Raw genomic sequence first — 17,798 nt, 5'->3', positions numbered from 1 at the left:
GGCTGAAGTGCTGTGCTTTCAGTTCACTTTCCTTCGCCACAAATTTTAAATTCTTTTTGAATTCCTAACAATTATGACTGTAGTAAATAAGCAGGTCCGTAGATGCCTCACTCTGAATACATTTAGTTTAGTTTATCACTGCTGTTGGGTTACTTCCATTGGTTGCAGCCATACACATCCAACTTGGAACCCATTCCAGAAACTTGAGTTTTTTCATCTTAAGATCCTGAGACAACACAGCAGGCCGGTGGTATATAACGGGCTTTATCTGATAGCAACAGTCTTCCCAGGTGTGTGTGTTGTTTTTTTTCTTAATTGTAGATGCATCCATCATTATATGTGTAGATGCTGATGTCCCCTCATGCCCTTTCTCTTCCCAAGGAGTATTGCCTGGGTCTAGCGCTTAAAGTGACACTTTGGGCACCCACACCACTTCATCTCACTGTGTCCATATCCCCTTAACCCTGTAGCTGCAAACATTGCAGTTTCAGAGAATTTCTATTTTATATTGTAGGGTTAAGGCAGCCTCTAGTTGTTGTCTATCTACTTGAATATGTGGTTCTGCATGTAGTAGTGTTTCTCGGTTAATTATTTAGACTTGTGGCTAGGTTGCTTACTCTGATATCTAGCAGCCCGTTTCTGATTATTCTTTGCTTTTTTATTTACTTTAAGATCTCTCAATCCTGATGACTACCTGTAATAAAGAGTAGCTGAAGTCATTATGTAGCTTAGAGTGCACCTTTATGTTTGGTGAAGACGTGGGTTTGCATGCAGGTAGGTTAGTCACTAAGTTTATGCTATTTATTTTCCTTTGCTAGCTACAAGAACTTTGTTAAGTACACAGTTACATAGTTACATAGCTGAAAAGAGACTTGCGTCCATCAAGTTCATCCTTCCTCACATATGCTTTTTGCCGTCGATCCAAAAGAAGGCAAAAAAACCCAGTCCGAAGCACTTCCAATTTTGCAACAAGCCAGGAAAATAATTCCAGGAAACACAGGAAATATCATAAATCAAATTTCAACGTAAATTAAAAGAAACCTCCAGGCTAGAGTTCATCCTTGATCTTAAAAGCAATATATAGATAATGTATTAAAGAAAAAAAAGAAAAAAAAAAACACTTAAAGAATTAACATAAGATGCTCAACTTTGAATTATCTGTGTTGGATGTGAGTCGCTAACTTTGCAGATTCCGAGCAGTGAGCTCGGTCTAGTATTTAGGTGTTTCGGACTATAATAGTCTATAAGCTATAATACATGTTTGACTACTTGGATAACTTCTCTCAGCAGACCAGCAGTCCCTATAGTGCTTTTATGAATGAAAGGTACAAAAGTTGGTAGCCAGGGCTCCATCACTGAAAGCTGCGAATATGACTGCAAGATGAAGTGGGAATTTGTATAGTATGCATCAACCAAAATAGCTTGCCTTGTACAAGTACCTGTAAGCTTCCTTCTGTCATGTCTCTGAATGAAGTGGTGGGCTTATAGGTGTACCATTAAAGATACAAAGATAGATGGTTAGTAGTCACCAGAGAAAGGAAAAGGTCCAGGCACTGCAAGGCTGAGAGACATTTTTATTTGAATTAGTGTCCTGCAGCAACGTTTCAACCCAAAGGTCTTTATCAAAGTCTTGAAAAAAGACTTTTGGGCCAAAACGTTGTCAACTACTTCTTGGGCCTCAGTGCTGGCCCCAGGTTTGGTCGCACCAAGACTTTTTGGATTTAGTGCAGTTCCAGTTTTTGGTTTCTAGTACAAAGATACATGGGGTCTACCCCGTATGTAGTTTGTACAATAAGTAATAATAAAAGAAAACATGGGAAAAATTGATAATACAATTATTTGACTTTATTGCATAAAACTATGGACATGGCTTATTCAATAAACCAAAAACTTGGAAAAGCACAAAAATAATATTTAAAAAAAAATAGTGATTGCAGTTTTCGCCAAAATGAACCCATTCTCAGCTCATGATATACTGAATCATATTACTTTTAAAGAGAGCTGCATGGCCCAAGTAAAACTTATCAGAAACAGGTCTTGCAGCAATTTCATAGAATTCAACGTACTTTATGGTTAAAGAAATACAGTCCGTGGATGATGATGATTTTTGCCAACTTTGTTATTTTTACCAACTCTTTGTAAGTCAGTAGTCAACTCATCACAACTTACTGTTTATTGAATAAAAAATCTTTAAATATTCACACTCTTTGCTCAGTAGTAATAAAGTAATGCACAGTAGTACGCATTCTCTCTAAATAATCTGATGTATAGGTAATTGAACACATAAAATGAAAGCTGTATTGGCAAAAAAAAATGTTGAAAATGTATTCCGAGCTTTATGTGCAAGTTTTAAAATTCTATTAAACCATCCATAACTTAGACTATTCAGAACATAGTCCTCTAAAATACAGAAAGCTCAGACCTCCGAATACAATGCACTGGAGATTAATACGTGTTTGGATGTAAAGTTACAACCTACGCTTTCCCTAGTCATTGAGGGATAAGTAATACAGCCTGCATTCTGTCGCACGGTGATCGAGAGTCTCGGATTATCCACTCTGTTATCCACTTAAATGATTATCCGTGAAGGAATCTATTCATCAGACGTATGCTTAATGCCTCTCCGAACAAGTGAGAAATGAAATAACGCTCAGCAATTTTCTACTTCTTCATAAATACAGAGAAGCTCATATTAAATGTTCAGGTCTTACTTTTTTTTTTAGGAATGCATAAGACTCCTTTTGGGGCCACTCTTTCATTGTTTGAAGCTGTACTTTCCTCCCGTTGTGAATAAGCTGATTAGGGCAATTAATATTATTGGATTGTTTGACAAATACGGGCTGTAATCCGCAAAAGACATGGATACAAAGTAAAAACCCTAATTTGATGCTTGATACGGCAATAGAAGTGGCTATTGACAGTAAGGCCAGTAGTTTGCTTAAAGTGAGTCCAACGTTATGAGATGAGATTTTGTGATATGTACCTTTAAATATACAATGGAATCCTTTTTTTTTTTTTTTCATGGCCAAAAACAACATATATTGGATTCACTAGTTTTAAAGAATGAAGTGCTAAATTGAACTGTATTCACTTTTGTTTAACTGGCCCTTATTTCTATGAGAACAATCCTCCCAAAAATGCTTGACTGAATCAATTGAGTTTATGGGTTTTAAGGGTCAGGAAGGAATGTTACGCTGGGGACGTACAAACTGATTTATTTCGCATAAATTATAGAATTTATTTATTTTGTATATGATGAATTTATTAAGTCTGCAAGATAATGCTTTTTTTAAAAGAAGAAAAACTACCACAACAAGAGGACATAGTCTTAAATTAGAGGGGCAAATGTTTAAAAATAATATCAGGAAGTATTACTTTACAGAGAGGGTAGTGGAAGCATGGAATAGCCTTCCAGCTGAAGTGGTAGAGGTTAACACAGTAAAGGAGTTTAAGCACGTGTGGGATAGGCATAAGGCTCTCCTCGCTATAAGATAAGGCAGGGACTAATGCAAGTATTTAGAAAATTGGGCAGACTAGATGGGCCGAATGGTTCTTATCTGCCGTCACATTCTATGTTTCTATACAGTAAATCAGCTAGTGGCTATAAGACGTAAATATTATTTACGGACATAAATCTATGTTGTTTTCCTAAGCAGTAGAAATACATATAAGATCATGAACTCAGACTAAATACATTAGCATTAAGAAAATATTTTCTGCAAAAACTTTTTCTATAGTCCAATAAGTGCATATTTAAATCATCTTATTGGATGCCAGTAGGCCTATATCCAGTTATTTGTATGGAGGATGAATGGAGAAGGAATCTATTGTCTGGGTGCTCTAACAAACTCTAAACCTGTTATAAGAATTTTAAAAAATTAAACGTAATTTGCTCATCAATAAATAGATCTGTCCCCATCGACTGCATAGTGTACACTTTGAAGTTAAAAGATTCATGTGTTATGGTGTTGCGGTAGGTAGCCAACAAATTATTAAAGGGAAAAATAAAAAATGTAGGCTGAAATGGCCAGATTGAAAGCATAGCTGACTTAAAATTGTTCCAATTCAGTTATATTGTTTCTAAGCTATGAAATTCACATACTTGAAAACGAGAAAAATCTTAATATATCCTTATTGGTAAAATACCTTATAAATCAATCAATCAATCCTGACAATATAGACTTTAGTGAGTAATCTAGCCAAAATGGTAAGTATTTGAGATATAAAGTCCTTGCATCGCATGTGATTTCAGAGTTTGTTAAAGTCTGTCTTAAATCCCGTCCCAAGAGCAAAGCATCGTCTAGACCAGGGGTGGCCAAAAGGTAGATCCACCGATGTTTTAAAACTACAGCTCTGTCATTCTAAAGCCATTCGAAGCATCATGGGAGTTGTAGTTCTACAACACCTGGGGGTCTACCTTTTGGGCATACCTAGTCTAGAGAGACTACAGGAGACACACAGTGAGACACAGGCATTTGTGAAGTCCACGCAGCTACCCTACAGCCAATGCAAGAACAGCATATGGAGTATGGCATTTATTTTTCAGAACATTGGAAGTTGGTTTTAGAGCACAAAGAATAAATGCAATTGTCAGCACATTAGAGGGATAAAACGAAAAAAAATGTACCACTAGGAAAATCACAATGGCTTTCTCTTTTAAAATCTTCTTGTTTCACCTATTTACAATCTACAAATAGGAAACCATAGAGGTCCCTCTGATCTCTTTTGATCTTTGCTGCCAATTAAGCCAACATGATTTATCAAGCAAAAAATAACAAAAATCCTAAATTTGAGAGAGTCATGCACTTAGCATCTTGGAAGTGACTGAACAGAGCAACTTGGAATGTCATCCGCCACTTACGTATGTCACAAGCACTTCTGATGCGATTGTGTAATTGTCTATGTGAAAGCTATTTTATAAAAATGACCACCCACAGGGGTGCATTCTGCACAACATAATAAAAGTATATATATATATTTTTTTTTTACGTAAAAATAGAAATAATGAAAGATTACAGTCATCTTCAAGAACACAGATAAAGTGACAAATTGCTGTCATCTTTAGGGACATATTGAATAATTGCAAGCCTCACACTGAGCCATCAATAAGGTATGTTACTTATCGGTTATATTTGCATGCAGTAAGTGCTTGTAATATTGAACTTGCTATCTCTACGATGTCAGTGTGCTTATCATATGAATTAGTAACACATGTCCGATCATAATCAAGTCAAGCTACATTCTTTTTTTAAAGTACAAAAAGTGTCTAACATAATAATGACTCTCTTTTAGGAACACGAAGAAAAGTCGAAGTCTCTGAAAATATTTTTTACGAAAAAAATAAAAGGTAGATGGAGGGCGCATCAAATGTATATTTTGCAAACAACGGAAGTTGCTCTGTGTTTGACCCACCTCTCTAGGACACATCAGAAAATAAACCGATAGGTGTGTTTTCGTTTTTATATGAAAGTTTTCCCGTGGCAATATTGTCACATTATGGGCAACTTCATTTTACAACCATGCAATGTGCTAGCCAACCTTTGAGTCAATGTTTAGTTTATATCACTGGAAATTGCAATGCTAGGATTTCACGGACCTCTCTTCTTCAGCACAGAGAAAATGTAAAATCTCTGAGATGCAAAGTTTCTGTACATGCATCCCTAGCCACATCTCAACCCGTGGCTGTGACTGACACAGCCTGCATGAAAACAAAAAGGTTTCAGTTTCAGATCTTAAGTTGTGTATATATGACACAACTGGGTAATCCCTAAATCCTGGACTGGTAGACATGCCTTGAAGACTGGTTTGGAAACCAGTGGACTAGATGGTGGTAATTTTATAAACCATGGAAGAATGAAAGACTTGGGCAACCCTGAGAGGAATACAGCTACATTTGGCGATGAAGTTTGATAGATACTACACATTTGGGTTGTTAGTAATGACGCAGCCACTTTTCATGTTCTTTATTTTTTAGAGTAACATATTTCACACCTATACTCTTAACTCTGTAAATTAAATTGTACTCCCAAACAGGAGGTTCCTGCAGGCTCTAAAAGGCCTTTAGCAGAGCATGAGATAAGAAATTTGAAATTAAACAGAAATGTGCAATAAAGGAAGTGTAAACATTAGATGACTCTTTACAGGAAGTGTTTAGGAAGGATGTGCAAGTCACATGCAGGGGATGTGTAGCTGGGACTGCATAAACAAAGTGAATTGACTCCTAAAAGGTCAGAAGATTGTGTCTTGAGACTGCAGGGACATGATCTATACACTAAAACTGCTTCATTAAGCTAAAGTCGTTTTTGGTGCCGATAGTATCCATTTAAAAAAAGAATTATACAAAATCTAATGACAAAATTACATGTGCATATAATGTGTTACATGTAGCATTCAGAAACATTTAGTGCTGTCTTCGCTTATTTTGTACTAGTTATTATTTAGAAATACCAAAGGCATGCTGAAACACAACAGTGTCAGTACGTAAATGTAAAGGAAAACGTTTCATTATTTTACATTTGTAAATATGTATAAATAAAATTATTTTTACCTTCCACATCTGTGCTAAGATAATTTCTCACTTCTGTTAATATAAAATTGATGTCTTCTTCTGTTGGAATGGGGTGATGTGTAACTTCTGTTGGGGTGTCAGTAGTTCCAGCAATAGTCATTTTTTCCCACGGTAGGAAAAAAATCACCCTCCCATCACTAGTCGCCGGATCAAGTAACCCCATGTGATCTGGGCTGAAATAAATGATTGGGGAAAAAATGTATAAAAACACCTTCACACAACTGGGTAATCCCTAAATCCTGGACTGGTAGACATGCCTTGAAGACTGGTTTGGAAACCAGTGAACTAAATGGTGGCAATTTTATTAACCATGGAAGAATGAAAGACTTAGGCAACCCTGAGAGGAACACAACTGCATTTGCTGATGAAGTTTGATATATAGTACACATTTGGGTTGTTAGTAATGAGGCAGCCACTTTTCATGTTCTTTATTTTTTAGAGTAACATATCTTACATATATATATATATAGAGCAATTCTTGATGTTCCTGTATTCTAATGCGGAGAGTGTTACATTGTTTGTAATAATGTATGACTAGAAGCATAATTGGTGATATAAGGAGTGTTGATTTTCAAACAGTATAACAACCAAAGTAAAGGTGTTGGTAAAGCATTACAAATGTTCTGTCCACTCCTTCAACGCTAACCAAGTACAAAGCTACGGATCAGTTTGATTTCACATAACTGGGAATACATTATATCAATACATTTCAATCCCTCAAATCTCTATTGTTTGAACATATTCTATATCTGTTCTGTGTTTTTCCTTCTCAACTGTCCATTTCTAATGAAAGAACTGAAAAGAAAAAGTATGTGTGTGTTTTGTGCGTATGTGTTTGGCTGTGCCGTCTGTCCACATGTATGCTTTGTGTCCCTGTACATGCACCTCTTCCTCATTATGTAGATTAGTGTTCAGGTTTGTTTGGCTGTACCAGTCTGCCTTGTGGTTCCTTTGTCTCTGTGTGTGTGTCAGTCTGTCCTCCTGCTCAGTCCAAGACTACACAGCTTGAGGTCCATTACTGGTGTTCACAATCAATAGTAGAAAATATTAAGACTTTGTTCCACTTAAACCCACATATACTTGACCTTTTGCCCCTCTGTGAACCGCATTAACATATTTACTGTCCCTTGACATATGCAATTTGCATATACATAGTAATCTATAATGTTCCACAATGGGCAGGTAATTTTGCTTGAGATATTGAATACTAAACACATGAGACTCTCCTAGCCTGCCGAGTATAAAATATATAATATATATAACTTCCCTATTCCCTATTTAGTAAATGGTTGCAATGCATTTGTTACGTACAACGATGTTCAAGTACATTATATCACAACGTTTAAAGCATGTGGCTGCCTGTGCGAAGCCTCTGAACCGTAAGAGGACTCTGTATTTCAAAGTTGGCCAGTGTACCTGTAATATCCAGGCATCACAATATGCACTCCGGCACTTGGCTGACAGATGTTCTTCACTTCTTGGTCGTCCATTTTTCGAATAGAATCGGTGAATGGCCCAGTGGCATTGATGACACATTTTGCTTTAACATCAAACTCTTTTCCTGTGAAAGTTAAATAGATTGAGTCTCTTTCTTACTCTGTGTTACAACCAATAATACGTCTTCCTGTTTTATCTTGGCTACGTTCGTATGAACATTCTAATATTCAATAATGCTGTTCAGAACCATCACGCAAAGACAAAATGTGAAATTAGTAACTCCTCTTTTCACAAGGCCCCTATCTCTATTTTGAGCTCCTTTCATGGTTATTTAAATGGACAGGGTCATTAATTAACCCTAACATCTAAAATCTAACGTGGGAAATCTTTACATTTTGTTTGTCATGGAAAAGTGTTATAATGGAAGTTAACAGACATTTGTTTATGCTCTTCTTACCAAATTACTAGACAATGCATGGGCACACTTCCATTTAATACTGAAGACTGCAGCTTACAAATCTACTGGCCTGGACTGCCAAGTTATACTCTCCAAGTCTCATATACATAAACACTCACATGTACTCACACACATACATTCCCATAAATGCATACAGCAATGCACAATCACAGGAACAAAGAGATATAGATATGCATCCCAGACAGACACACACATGCATTGACATACACACACATTCATACACACATTGGCAGACACACAGATCCACTTACTCCAGGTACAACCACTCACTGTCAGATGAACACACTCACTCTCAAACACATTCCAACTCCCAGAAACATACCCATTGTTGGAAATACAAACCCATTCCCAAACACATACACACGGCCAGACACATAAGCACACACTTCGAAATATTTACATACATATGCTTCAGGAAGATGCCTCTCAGGAGTCCATTGTCAGTGGCAGCTGGTGTAGGTTCCCAGGACCCTTTGCTCTCCTCTGTGGTTTTCTATATGCTAGGAGGAAGTGCTCTGACATCACATCTTCCCAGCACTGCCGCAGAGTGAATGTGGGTCGGCAGTGAACCAGAGTAAGAAGCCCTCTCTATAGGATATATTCAATGCAGTCCAGGTGGGGAGATTTTTCTATATCCCCACCAAGACCTTTACAGGCCCTTTACTGGAGTAATGCCTGTACCCCCCTGAAAGCGGCTCTGTACATATGTGCTGTCAGCATTGGGGATTGCGCAATCCCCATTATACATTTTTGGTTAATCATAATAGTTGCTCATGAAACTTTCACTTTATATTATAGTTAGTATAGTTTTTATCGTCACGTCCTTTTTAATACTTACGTAACTAATGTCATCTAGCCAGGAATTGTCAAAGAAATGCTCACCAGAGCAAGTGCAACAGTATATTCCTCCCGCCCCCCTCCCCCACCCTACCTGCCCAAACACAGCAATGTATTATGAACCACATTCTACCAAGGACTGAAAATGTTTACACATTTATTTATGTATGAAAGTAGGGGGAAAAATCTAGAATAGGCTTTGAAATTAATACATTATAATCACTTCTGTGCTAGTTTATATAATAAAGATATGCCAGGCCTAGCAAATGCTCTAATGAGAAATGATTAGATTAATAGTTTAAATTGTTTGTTTTTATAGGTTCCGTAATATTGTTGTATAATTTCTCCAAAATATCCTATGTCTTAACTGTAAAAATACATTTACACAATGCAACAATATTTGCTGAACTTCAATTGGAAAAAAATAAACTTTAAAGGTATTTTTAACTTTCTGAGTGCCAGTCAAACTGCATGGTGTGTTGGCGCTATCAGGCGCTAACAAAAGCCTTAAGGATTACAGACAGAACACAGAATCAAAAGATAGAATGATCATCACTACATTTTACACTTATTTTAATTGGTCTACTTTCTAACTGAAAACATAAAACATATACAAGCGGGTCTACACTCATGTTTAAAGTCCCTTCTGGTCTCCAAGAGTTAAAAGTCAGAAACCCCTCGTACCTTTTAATGTCCGATAGGCCACAAGTCCCATACCTGTTAGAATGTCTCTGCACCGTGCGCCACAGACGCGCTCCTTGCCGCTTTCCAAATCTGTCTTCTTGAGCAAGCGTACCACTTCAGTGTAATTGGCTGTGGCAGCACCATACCTGGCAGCAGTGAGTGCGATGGCAAGGTTCATTCGTGCATCGTTGTGTTGTCCTGCAGCAGAGGGACGAATCAAAGGAAGGACATGAGTCACCTCAAGCCACTGACTTGTGGTATGGAAGTGTGTCAGATTCGATCTGTCACATCTGTCCCTGTCACACTGAATATACATGATGGCTTGACTCTCGATCTAACAAGAATTATTTAAAAAAAGATACATTGTCTCTTCCAGATCAGAGAACCTTAACCTGCTGTACATTAACGTGGCAACACATCTTTTAGAATGTGGCCTATTTCTAACAAGACAGCGTGAACAAAATAAATAGAAACACACACACACATACAAATCTCTGTTACATTCTGCAATATGATGTGATATTTATTTATTTTTTTGTATTGTTTTTAAAAAAAATTGTAACATTTATTTACAAAAATAATGTATTCTTCTGTGCAATATTTATGGTCGAAGCTGATTATCTCAGATTTCTCTGATACATGATGTGTGTCAAAAATGCTAATAAACAGTCTGGAAAAATAAATAAATAAATACATACATTTGTAATATCCACAATGCTTATTTATGGCCTAGAAGACAAATCGCTAGAAGATCCGTGGATATATTTAAAATGAAAAAAAATAAACAAAGCTGTATAAATCACTGTAATAATATAAATAATTACTTTGCAAAGCTTAATTTAAACACTGTCAGTTAATGTGAAATTATCAATGCTTAACGAGGATTACAGCAAAGTCAATAATATTGTTTACATTTGTTTTTCTATTGGTGTAATTGAAGAATTTACCAAATAATTTATAGAAGGTGCAGGACTACCAGACAATTTTTATTTAACCGTAGGTAATACGTTGACATCAAACATTTTGCCCACCTTCCCCCAAATCTTGACAATTCCCATAATAAAAAGAGGAATTTAATCGGTAATTAATCTCTTCAAATATACCAATCACAAGAGATTTTCTATATCTGAACTTGTGTTAAGACCTTGGGCCTCTGCTTAGAGAAATTACTCTGCATTTGTAAGAGTTGTGTGCCTGGAATAATTAATTTCTGATTACCTGATTGTTGTTAACTCTTACATTATTACAGGAGAGCAACTGGCAAGATATTTAACGGGAAAGAAGACACAGTGATAGTAGCCTTACTATCACGATAAAGCAGATAAAAGGACACAATTGTAATAGAGCCAGTTGTTGATTTATGCAGCGAGCATACCAAATGCTTAACCCAAATTGATTATGTAAACTATCTCACTTATGATATGTCTGCCCTGCTTTGAACTAGTACAGAAGTAATCTGTCTATGGGGAAAGGGCATACAATAGATCAATGTTTTAGTGGGTCAGACATCCACTCCCCCTAACTGCCCTGTCATGACGAAGCTAAATCGATAACGAGAAGTGATTTCAAGCTATTTACCTAGATTATGTAATTTTCCTTTACATTTGAGAAAAACAGGCGTACTAATTTAAAACGTCTGTTTGAGGTGTGAATTATTCATACCACAAACCTTGCGTTTTGCGTGAGCGTGGAACAAGTTTGGGCAACTATGGTGAGGTAGCTGCTGGACTGCAACTCCCATCAGTCTCAGCTGACACTGCTGATCTCTTAATTATTGAAATATGAATTAATATTTTGTTTACTTATCTGCTATATTTAACAAAATACATTTAAAAGAAAATGCAGGATCACATAAAGAAAAAAGACAAAAAAAAAAAAAAAAAAATTCAGTAGGGGTTTTGATTTTCCCAAAACAAGATCATATTGGTTTTCACACGGAGTGGAGAATGAAGGGGTTAATGATGTAAATCTACGACTAGCCTGGAAACTGAAGTAACAATTCAAGGTTCTTATTGTTTAGGAAAAAAACCAAACACGCTCTAAGTAAACAACAGCATACTATATCGGAGTCCACACTGCAGCCACTCCAGTCTCCCACAATTGTTTATGCAGCCCTGCATTTGGGCGTCTTCCTTTCTTGACACTTACTGGCTGAACATGATTATTTTTGTCAGGTTCAGCCGGGATGTAAGCCTTACTACACAAGATATGAAGAATAAATCAACGTTTTTATTCCACGAAAAGACATAACTGTGATTAAATTGAAATAGTATGATTATTTAAAACAGCATGATTACTCACTAAACTGCAAATTCTAAATTAATTCAACATTTAAAGTAACCCTATAGCTTTAGGAATAAAAGTCTGTATTCCAAACCCTGTAGTGTCCCTGTCACTGCTCTTTTTCAAGAGTCCCCTGAGTAACTTTTTAGAGAATCAATGTTTCATACCTTTTTCAGCACAGAGGTTCCAGTCGGCACTACTTGCCTCTCTGCCTCCCGCAATATCACAAACAAGGCCGCCTCCACCAGTGTTCAGTCCAATGCTTTATAGAGTAGCATTGGGAACCTAATGCGCATGCATGGAAGTGCCGCACGTCTTCCTACGGGTTCCACATCACATGACTATCATGCAGACCGCCACTAGAGGTGGACTTAACCCTTCAGTTTCTAAAAAAACTGAAATGTTTTAAATTGCAGGGTTAAAGAGTACATTGAGATGAAGTGGTCTAAGTGCCTAGTGTCCCTTTAAGGCCATAGTAGCCGAATTGAAAGCATAGCTGGCTTAGAGAATATTTCCAGTTCAGCTATATTGGCCTTAAATTTCAATTTTACTTGGAATTTTTATTGCATTACTGAATAACACTGTAGTTGTATATCTTACATACATAGTAGCTTTCACACACCAGTGCTAGTGGAGTGGTTCTAAGGTGGTAAGATCTTTAACAGATATACCAGCTATCCACCTGGACCCTCCAAATTCATGACTCATGTTATTCCACTGTATGTTATATTTCACGACGGACACAAGGAAAAATGCAAAATCACTAAATAGAGAAATAAACAAGGGAAATATTACTGAGCTCTGCACTGTGCATGCACAGAGATGGCTGACATTCTGACGGCAATTGAAGTCACCGTTAAAATGGGTTTTCATGAATTTAGATATTTCTAAGCATGGGGGTATATGCATACAACACAGGCTCTCTACAAATCTGTGGTTCAAACTACCATGTTACCAGCTACGGTATATTTTACAAATCAGTGCAGGTATTAAAAATTACACACAGACAGACGAGAACCTTGCATCATGAGCCAGGATAGCAGTGTAACGTTTCATTATGATTATCTTTTGTCAATTTGTATCAGAGGTACCATAAAATTATCTAGCATTCAATGTTGAAAGGTTAAAAGAAGAATTTAGCTGTAATTACTGAACTTTAGCCAGTGTTAGCCACCCATATGTTGGTGGGTTATTGCCAGTCCCCAAAGGATTTACCCAGCAAACAGTGAAACGTAGTCACTGGGAAATGGACAGCACAATCCATAGCCTAAAAATGGCTCAAGTCTAATTTTAATAAATGTTGGTTTCCAATTCACCCTAAAGTCACAGTTTAGTGAGGGTTTGTTTGTATTTTTGTATATGCACTGTGCACTCAAAACTGTATTGCATGTTTTGGTATGTGCATAGGTACACTTTAAACAACCAATAAGTCGTTTACCTACTCTGGCATATAATAAATATTCATTTAGCCTACTCTTTAGAAATTCTAATATTCTAAGCGAACCCTCCCAGCACTCTACTACGAGTCTAGAAAATGAGTAATATCTTTTGATACATGCTAACGAAAAAAAAAGTAAATTCACAAACGGGTTGTGCAAAGCTTTGTGTTTGAGGAAAGGTATGTAGCACCACATTCACTGAAAACTGAATCACTAAAAATCTATACATTAAGTGCTATGTATAGATTGTGCCAAGGGGCAGGATTAGCAATGACTGTGTGTGGGTTGGAGAGATGCATGCAGGCTTATGACATCACCGAGCGGAGAGAGAAAGTAAATGTCGTAAGACTTGCGACCTATTGACACTAACTTCAAACACTGGAATCTAAAATTGCTTTGAGTCAGCTATATATAGTGATATATGAACAAGATAACATTCAGAGAGCGGGCGTGACATAAAGGTGCAAAGGAAAGTTACACGTCAAGGAATTTATAAAATAGGTAGGTCTTTCAACCACCAACACTTTCAAGTGCGCAATTATAATGTTGTTATATACATCTAGAAATTATATCAGCAAGGGAAAGTCTCAGGTGCAGCTAGACAGCCATATCACAAGTTTGGTGTCAAACCAAATTTGATTGAAAAAGTTGTGGTCCAGGCACTCAGAGGTTAATTTTGCAGCAAATTTTATTGGGAAAATTGCAACATTTCGATCTCCAAGAGATCTTTCTCAAGCTTGAGATCCAAACGTTGCACCTTTTAACCTCTGAGTGCCTGGACCACAACCTTTTCAACTATTACGGTGGGGATAGCCAGTCCCAGGTCTGGTAGGACCATGATCCCAGCAAGAGTGCGGTATTCCGTCTTTCTTTTGAATACACTAAATTTTATTGTGATTACATAAGCACGTACAGTGAGGGGAAGTATTTGATCCTCTGCTGATTTTGAACGTTTGCTCACTGACAAAGAAATGATCAGTCTATAATTTTAATGGTAGGTGTATTTTAACAGCGAGAGACAGAATAACAAAAAAAAAAATTTCAGAAAAACGCATGTCAAAAAAGTTATAAATTGATTTGCATGTCCATGAGTGAAATAAGTATTTGATCCCCTATCAATCAGCAAGATTTCTGGCTCCCAGCTGTCTTTTATACAGGCAATAATCTGAGATTAGGAGCCCTCTCTTAAAGGGAGTGCTCCTAATCTCAGCTCGTTACCTGTATAAAAGACACTTGTCCATAGGAGCAATCAGATTCCAAACTCTCCACAATGGCCAAGACCAAAGAGCTGTCCAAAGATGTCAGGGAAAAGACTGTACACCTACACAAGGCTGGAATGGGCTACAAGACCATCGCCAAGCAGCTTAGTTAGAAGGTGACCACAGTTGGTGCGATTATTCGCAAATGGAAGAAACACAAAATACTATCAGTCTCCCTCGGTCTGGTGCTCCATGCAAGATCTCACCTCGTGGAGTTTCAATGATCATGAGAATGGTGAGGAATCAGCCCAAAACTACACGGGAGGATCTTGTTAATGATCTCAAGGCAGCTGGGTCCATAGTCACCAAGAAAACAATTGGTATCAACTCAACTCGCTGTGTTTTTAGGAGGAGGAAAGCTGCCTATGACCTCAAGAACACCATCCCCACCGTCAAACATGGAGGTGGAAACATTATGCTTTGGGGGTGTTTTTCTGCTAAAAGGGACAGGACAACTGCACCGCATCAAAGGGACGATGTACCGTCAAATCTTGGTTGAGAACCGCCTTCCCTCAGCCAGGGCATTGAAAATGGGTTGTGGATGGGTATTCCAGCATGACAATGACCCAAAACATACAGCCAAGGCAACAAAGGAGTGGCTCAAGAAGAAACATACTAAGGTCCTGGAGATGCCTATCCAGTCTCCAGATCTTAATCACATAGAAAATCTGTGGAGGGAGCTAAAGGTTTGAGTTGCCAAATGTGAATCTTGAAACCTTAAAGGACCACTATAGTGCCAGGAAAACATACTCGTTTTCCTGGCAGTATAGTGCCCTGAGGGTGCCCCCACCCTCAGATTCCCCCTCCCGCTGGGCTGGATGGAGAGGAAGGGGTTAAACTTACCTCTTTCTCCAGCGCTGGGCAGGGAGCTCTTCTCTTCCTCTCCGCCTCCTCTTCGGCTGAATGCGCATGCGCGGCAGGAGCCGCGCGCGCATTCAGCCAGTCCATAGGAAAGCATTCACAATGCTTTTCTACGGACGCTGGCGTCTTCTCACTGTGAAAATCACAGTGAGAAGCGCGGAAGCCCTCTAGCGGCTGTCAATGAGAAAGACACTAGAGGCTGGATTAACCCATTTATAAACATAGCAGTTTCTCTGAAACTGCTATGTTTATAGAAAAAAGGGTTAAACCTAGCTGGACCAGGCACCCAGACCACCTCATTAAGCTGAAGTGGTCTGGGTGCCTACAGTGGTCCTTTAATGACAGAGAGGATCTGCAAAGAGGAGTGGGACAAAATCCTTCCTGAGATATGTGCAAACCTGGTGACCAACTACAAGAAACGTCTCACCTCAGTGATTGCCAACAAGGGTTTTGGCACCAAGTACTAAGTCAAAGGGGTCAAATACTTATTTCACTCATTGACATGCAAATCAATTTAAAACTTTGACATGCATTTTTCTGGATTTTTTTTTTGTTATTCTGTCTCTCACTGTTAAAATACACCTACCATTAAAATTATAGACTGATTATTTCTTTGTCGGTTGGCAAATGTTTAAAGTCAGCAGGGGATCAAATACTTTTTTCCCTCACTGTAGGTTACAGATACCAGTGGATAGTATAGAAATACTGGTTTATAAAATATTAAAAGGGTTAATATCATGCATAAATGAACAAATCTTTAATAATGATACAAATATTTTACTGTTGGTAGACTGCAACTTCCATCAGTTGCAGCATTGTGAATGGATGATGTAACAGACACTGTAGTCCAGCAGGAGGGCTGTCCAATGTTTACATTTTGATGGTGAAATTCTACAGTGTGAAGTTGTAAAGTCAATGGAAAATAGTAAATGGTACATTGTATACAGTGGGCAGATAGTCTGGGTGGAAGTTTTAGGTTGAATCTTTGTGAGAATGGCTGTATTATTAGGGTAGAAAAGAAAGACAGCAGGGATTTGTCCAAAATTAGGGACTGCCCCTCCTAAATTGGGACACTTGGGAGTTATGCACTCCGGCCAGTTATTCTCCTGCATTCCCAAACAGTGACTCTCCACACACATATTCTCCAGCATTCACTCACACACTGCCGCTTGACACAAAACATTTTCCTATTCATTCACACACCCTGACACTCTGCACAGACATCCCCCTTCATGTACACACACTGCCACCCTGCACCACACGGACATGCACCTCCATTCACATTACAGTGTAGACACGCTACAAATTAAAAATATTCCGGCTGTTGGGTTTGGCAAGGCCTTAAGATCTCAACTTTTAAACGACAGTAGTCAATCAAAAGTTCTTCATACTAATGCTACTGTCCAGCATACTGTGAAGTTGGTCCCTGAGATGGTCTGAAATTTACGACTTAGGGAGGTGGTCTGTAGTCATGTCACTGTGCATCATGTGGCAAGTTATCAACCAAACTGGTCAATCTCTCTAAGCCAAATAGGTGAAAACATAAGGGCGTTTCAACTAGATTAATTATTATATAGGCACAAGAGTTCAATCAGCAAGCAATGTAGCCAGACAACCTACCAAACACAATCTTTCAGCTTCACCTGAAGCCAGAGTCATAGTACTTAGATATCCACCTACAGGTTTGGATCCTCGATGGAGTGTACCAACATTCAATGTTTAAACTTTTTGATTCACTCACTTCTTAATAATTAATACAATCTATACTTGAAAGAATATTTATCATTTAATGCTCAAGTCACTTGCCTTAAAGTACATGAGTCCATTGGCTTTATGTCTACTTCATACTATATGAACACATCTATCAGCTGATTTGCCCTTTAATAAAAATATACCCTATGGGCAAGACGATATAGCCAGCCAGAGATACTCTTCTTCAATATTCACAGCCG

At 37.9% G+C, this 17,798-nt stretch overlaps 1 protein-coding gene across 2 annotated transcripts in view; it reads right to left on the bottom strand.

Moving 5' to 3' along the window:
* Window positions 1-17,798, bottom strand: part of GPD2 (glycerol-3-phosphate dehydrogenase 2) — a 230,804-nt gene that overhangs the window by 148,387 nt on the left and 64,619 nt on the right. For both annotated transcript variants that reach the window (XM_063429620.1, XM_063429621.1), the window contains exons 7-9: window positions 10,038-10,202; window positions 7,985-8,129; window positions 6,548-6,741 (exon numbers count right to left, since the gene is read on the bottom strand). In XM_063429620.1, coding sequence (XP_063285690.1) covers window positions 6,548-6,741; window positions 7,985-8,129; window positions 10,038-10,202 — 504 coding nt within the window. The remainder of the gene's footprint in view (window positions 1-6,547; window positions 6,742-7,984; window positions 8,130-10,037; window positions 10,203-17,798) is intronic.

The sequence above is a fragment of the Pelobates fuscus genome, chromosome 8 (genome assembly GCF_036172605.1).
Source record: "Pelobates fuscus isolate aPelFus1 chromosome 8, aPelFus1.pri, whole genome shotgun sequence".
NCBI classification, from domain to species: domain Eukaryota; kingdom Metazoa; phylum Chordata; class Amphibia; order Anura; family Pelobatidae; genus Pelobates; species Pelobates fuscus.
Note: the sequence above shows the minus strand (reverse complement) of the source record. Positions and strands in the feature narration are given on the sequence as shown.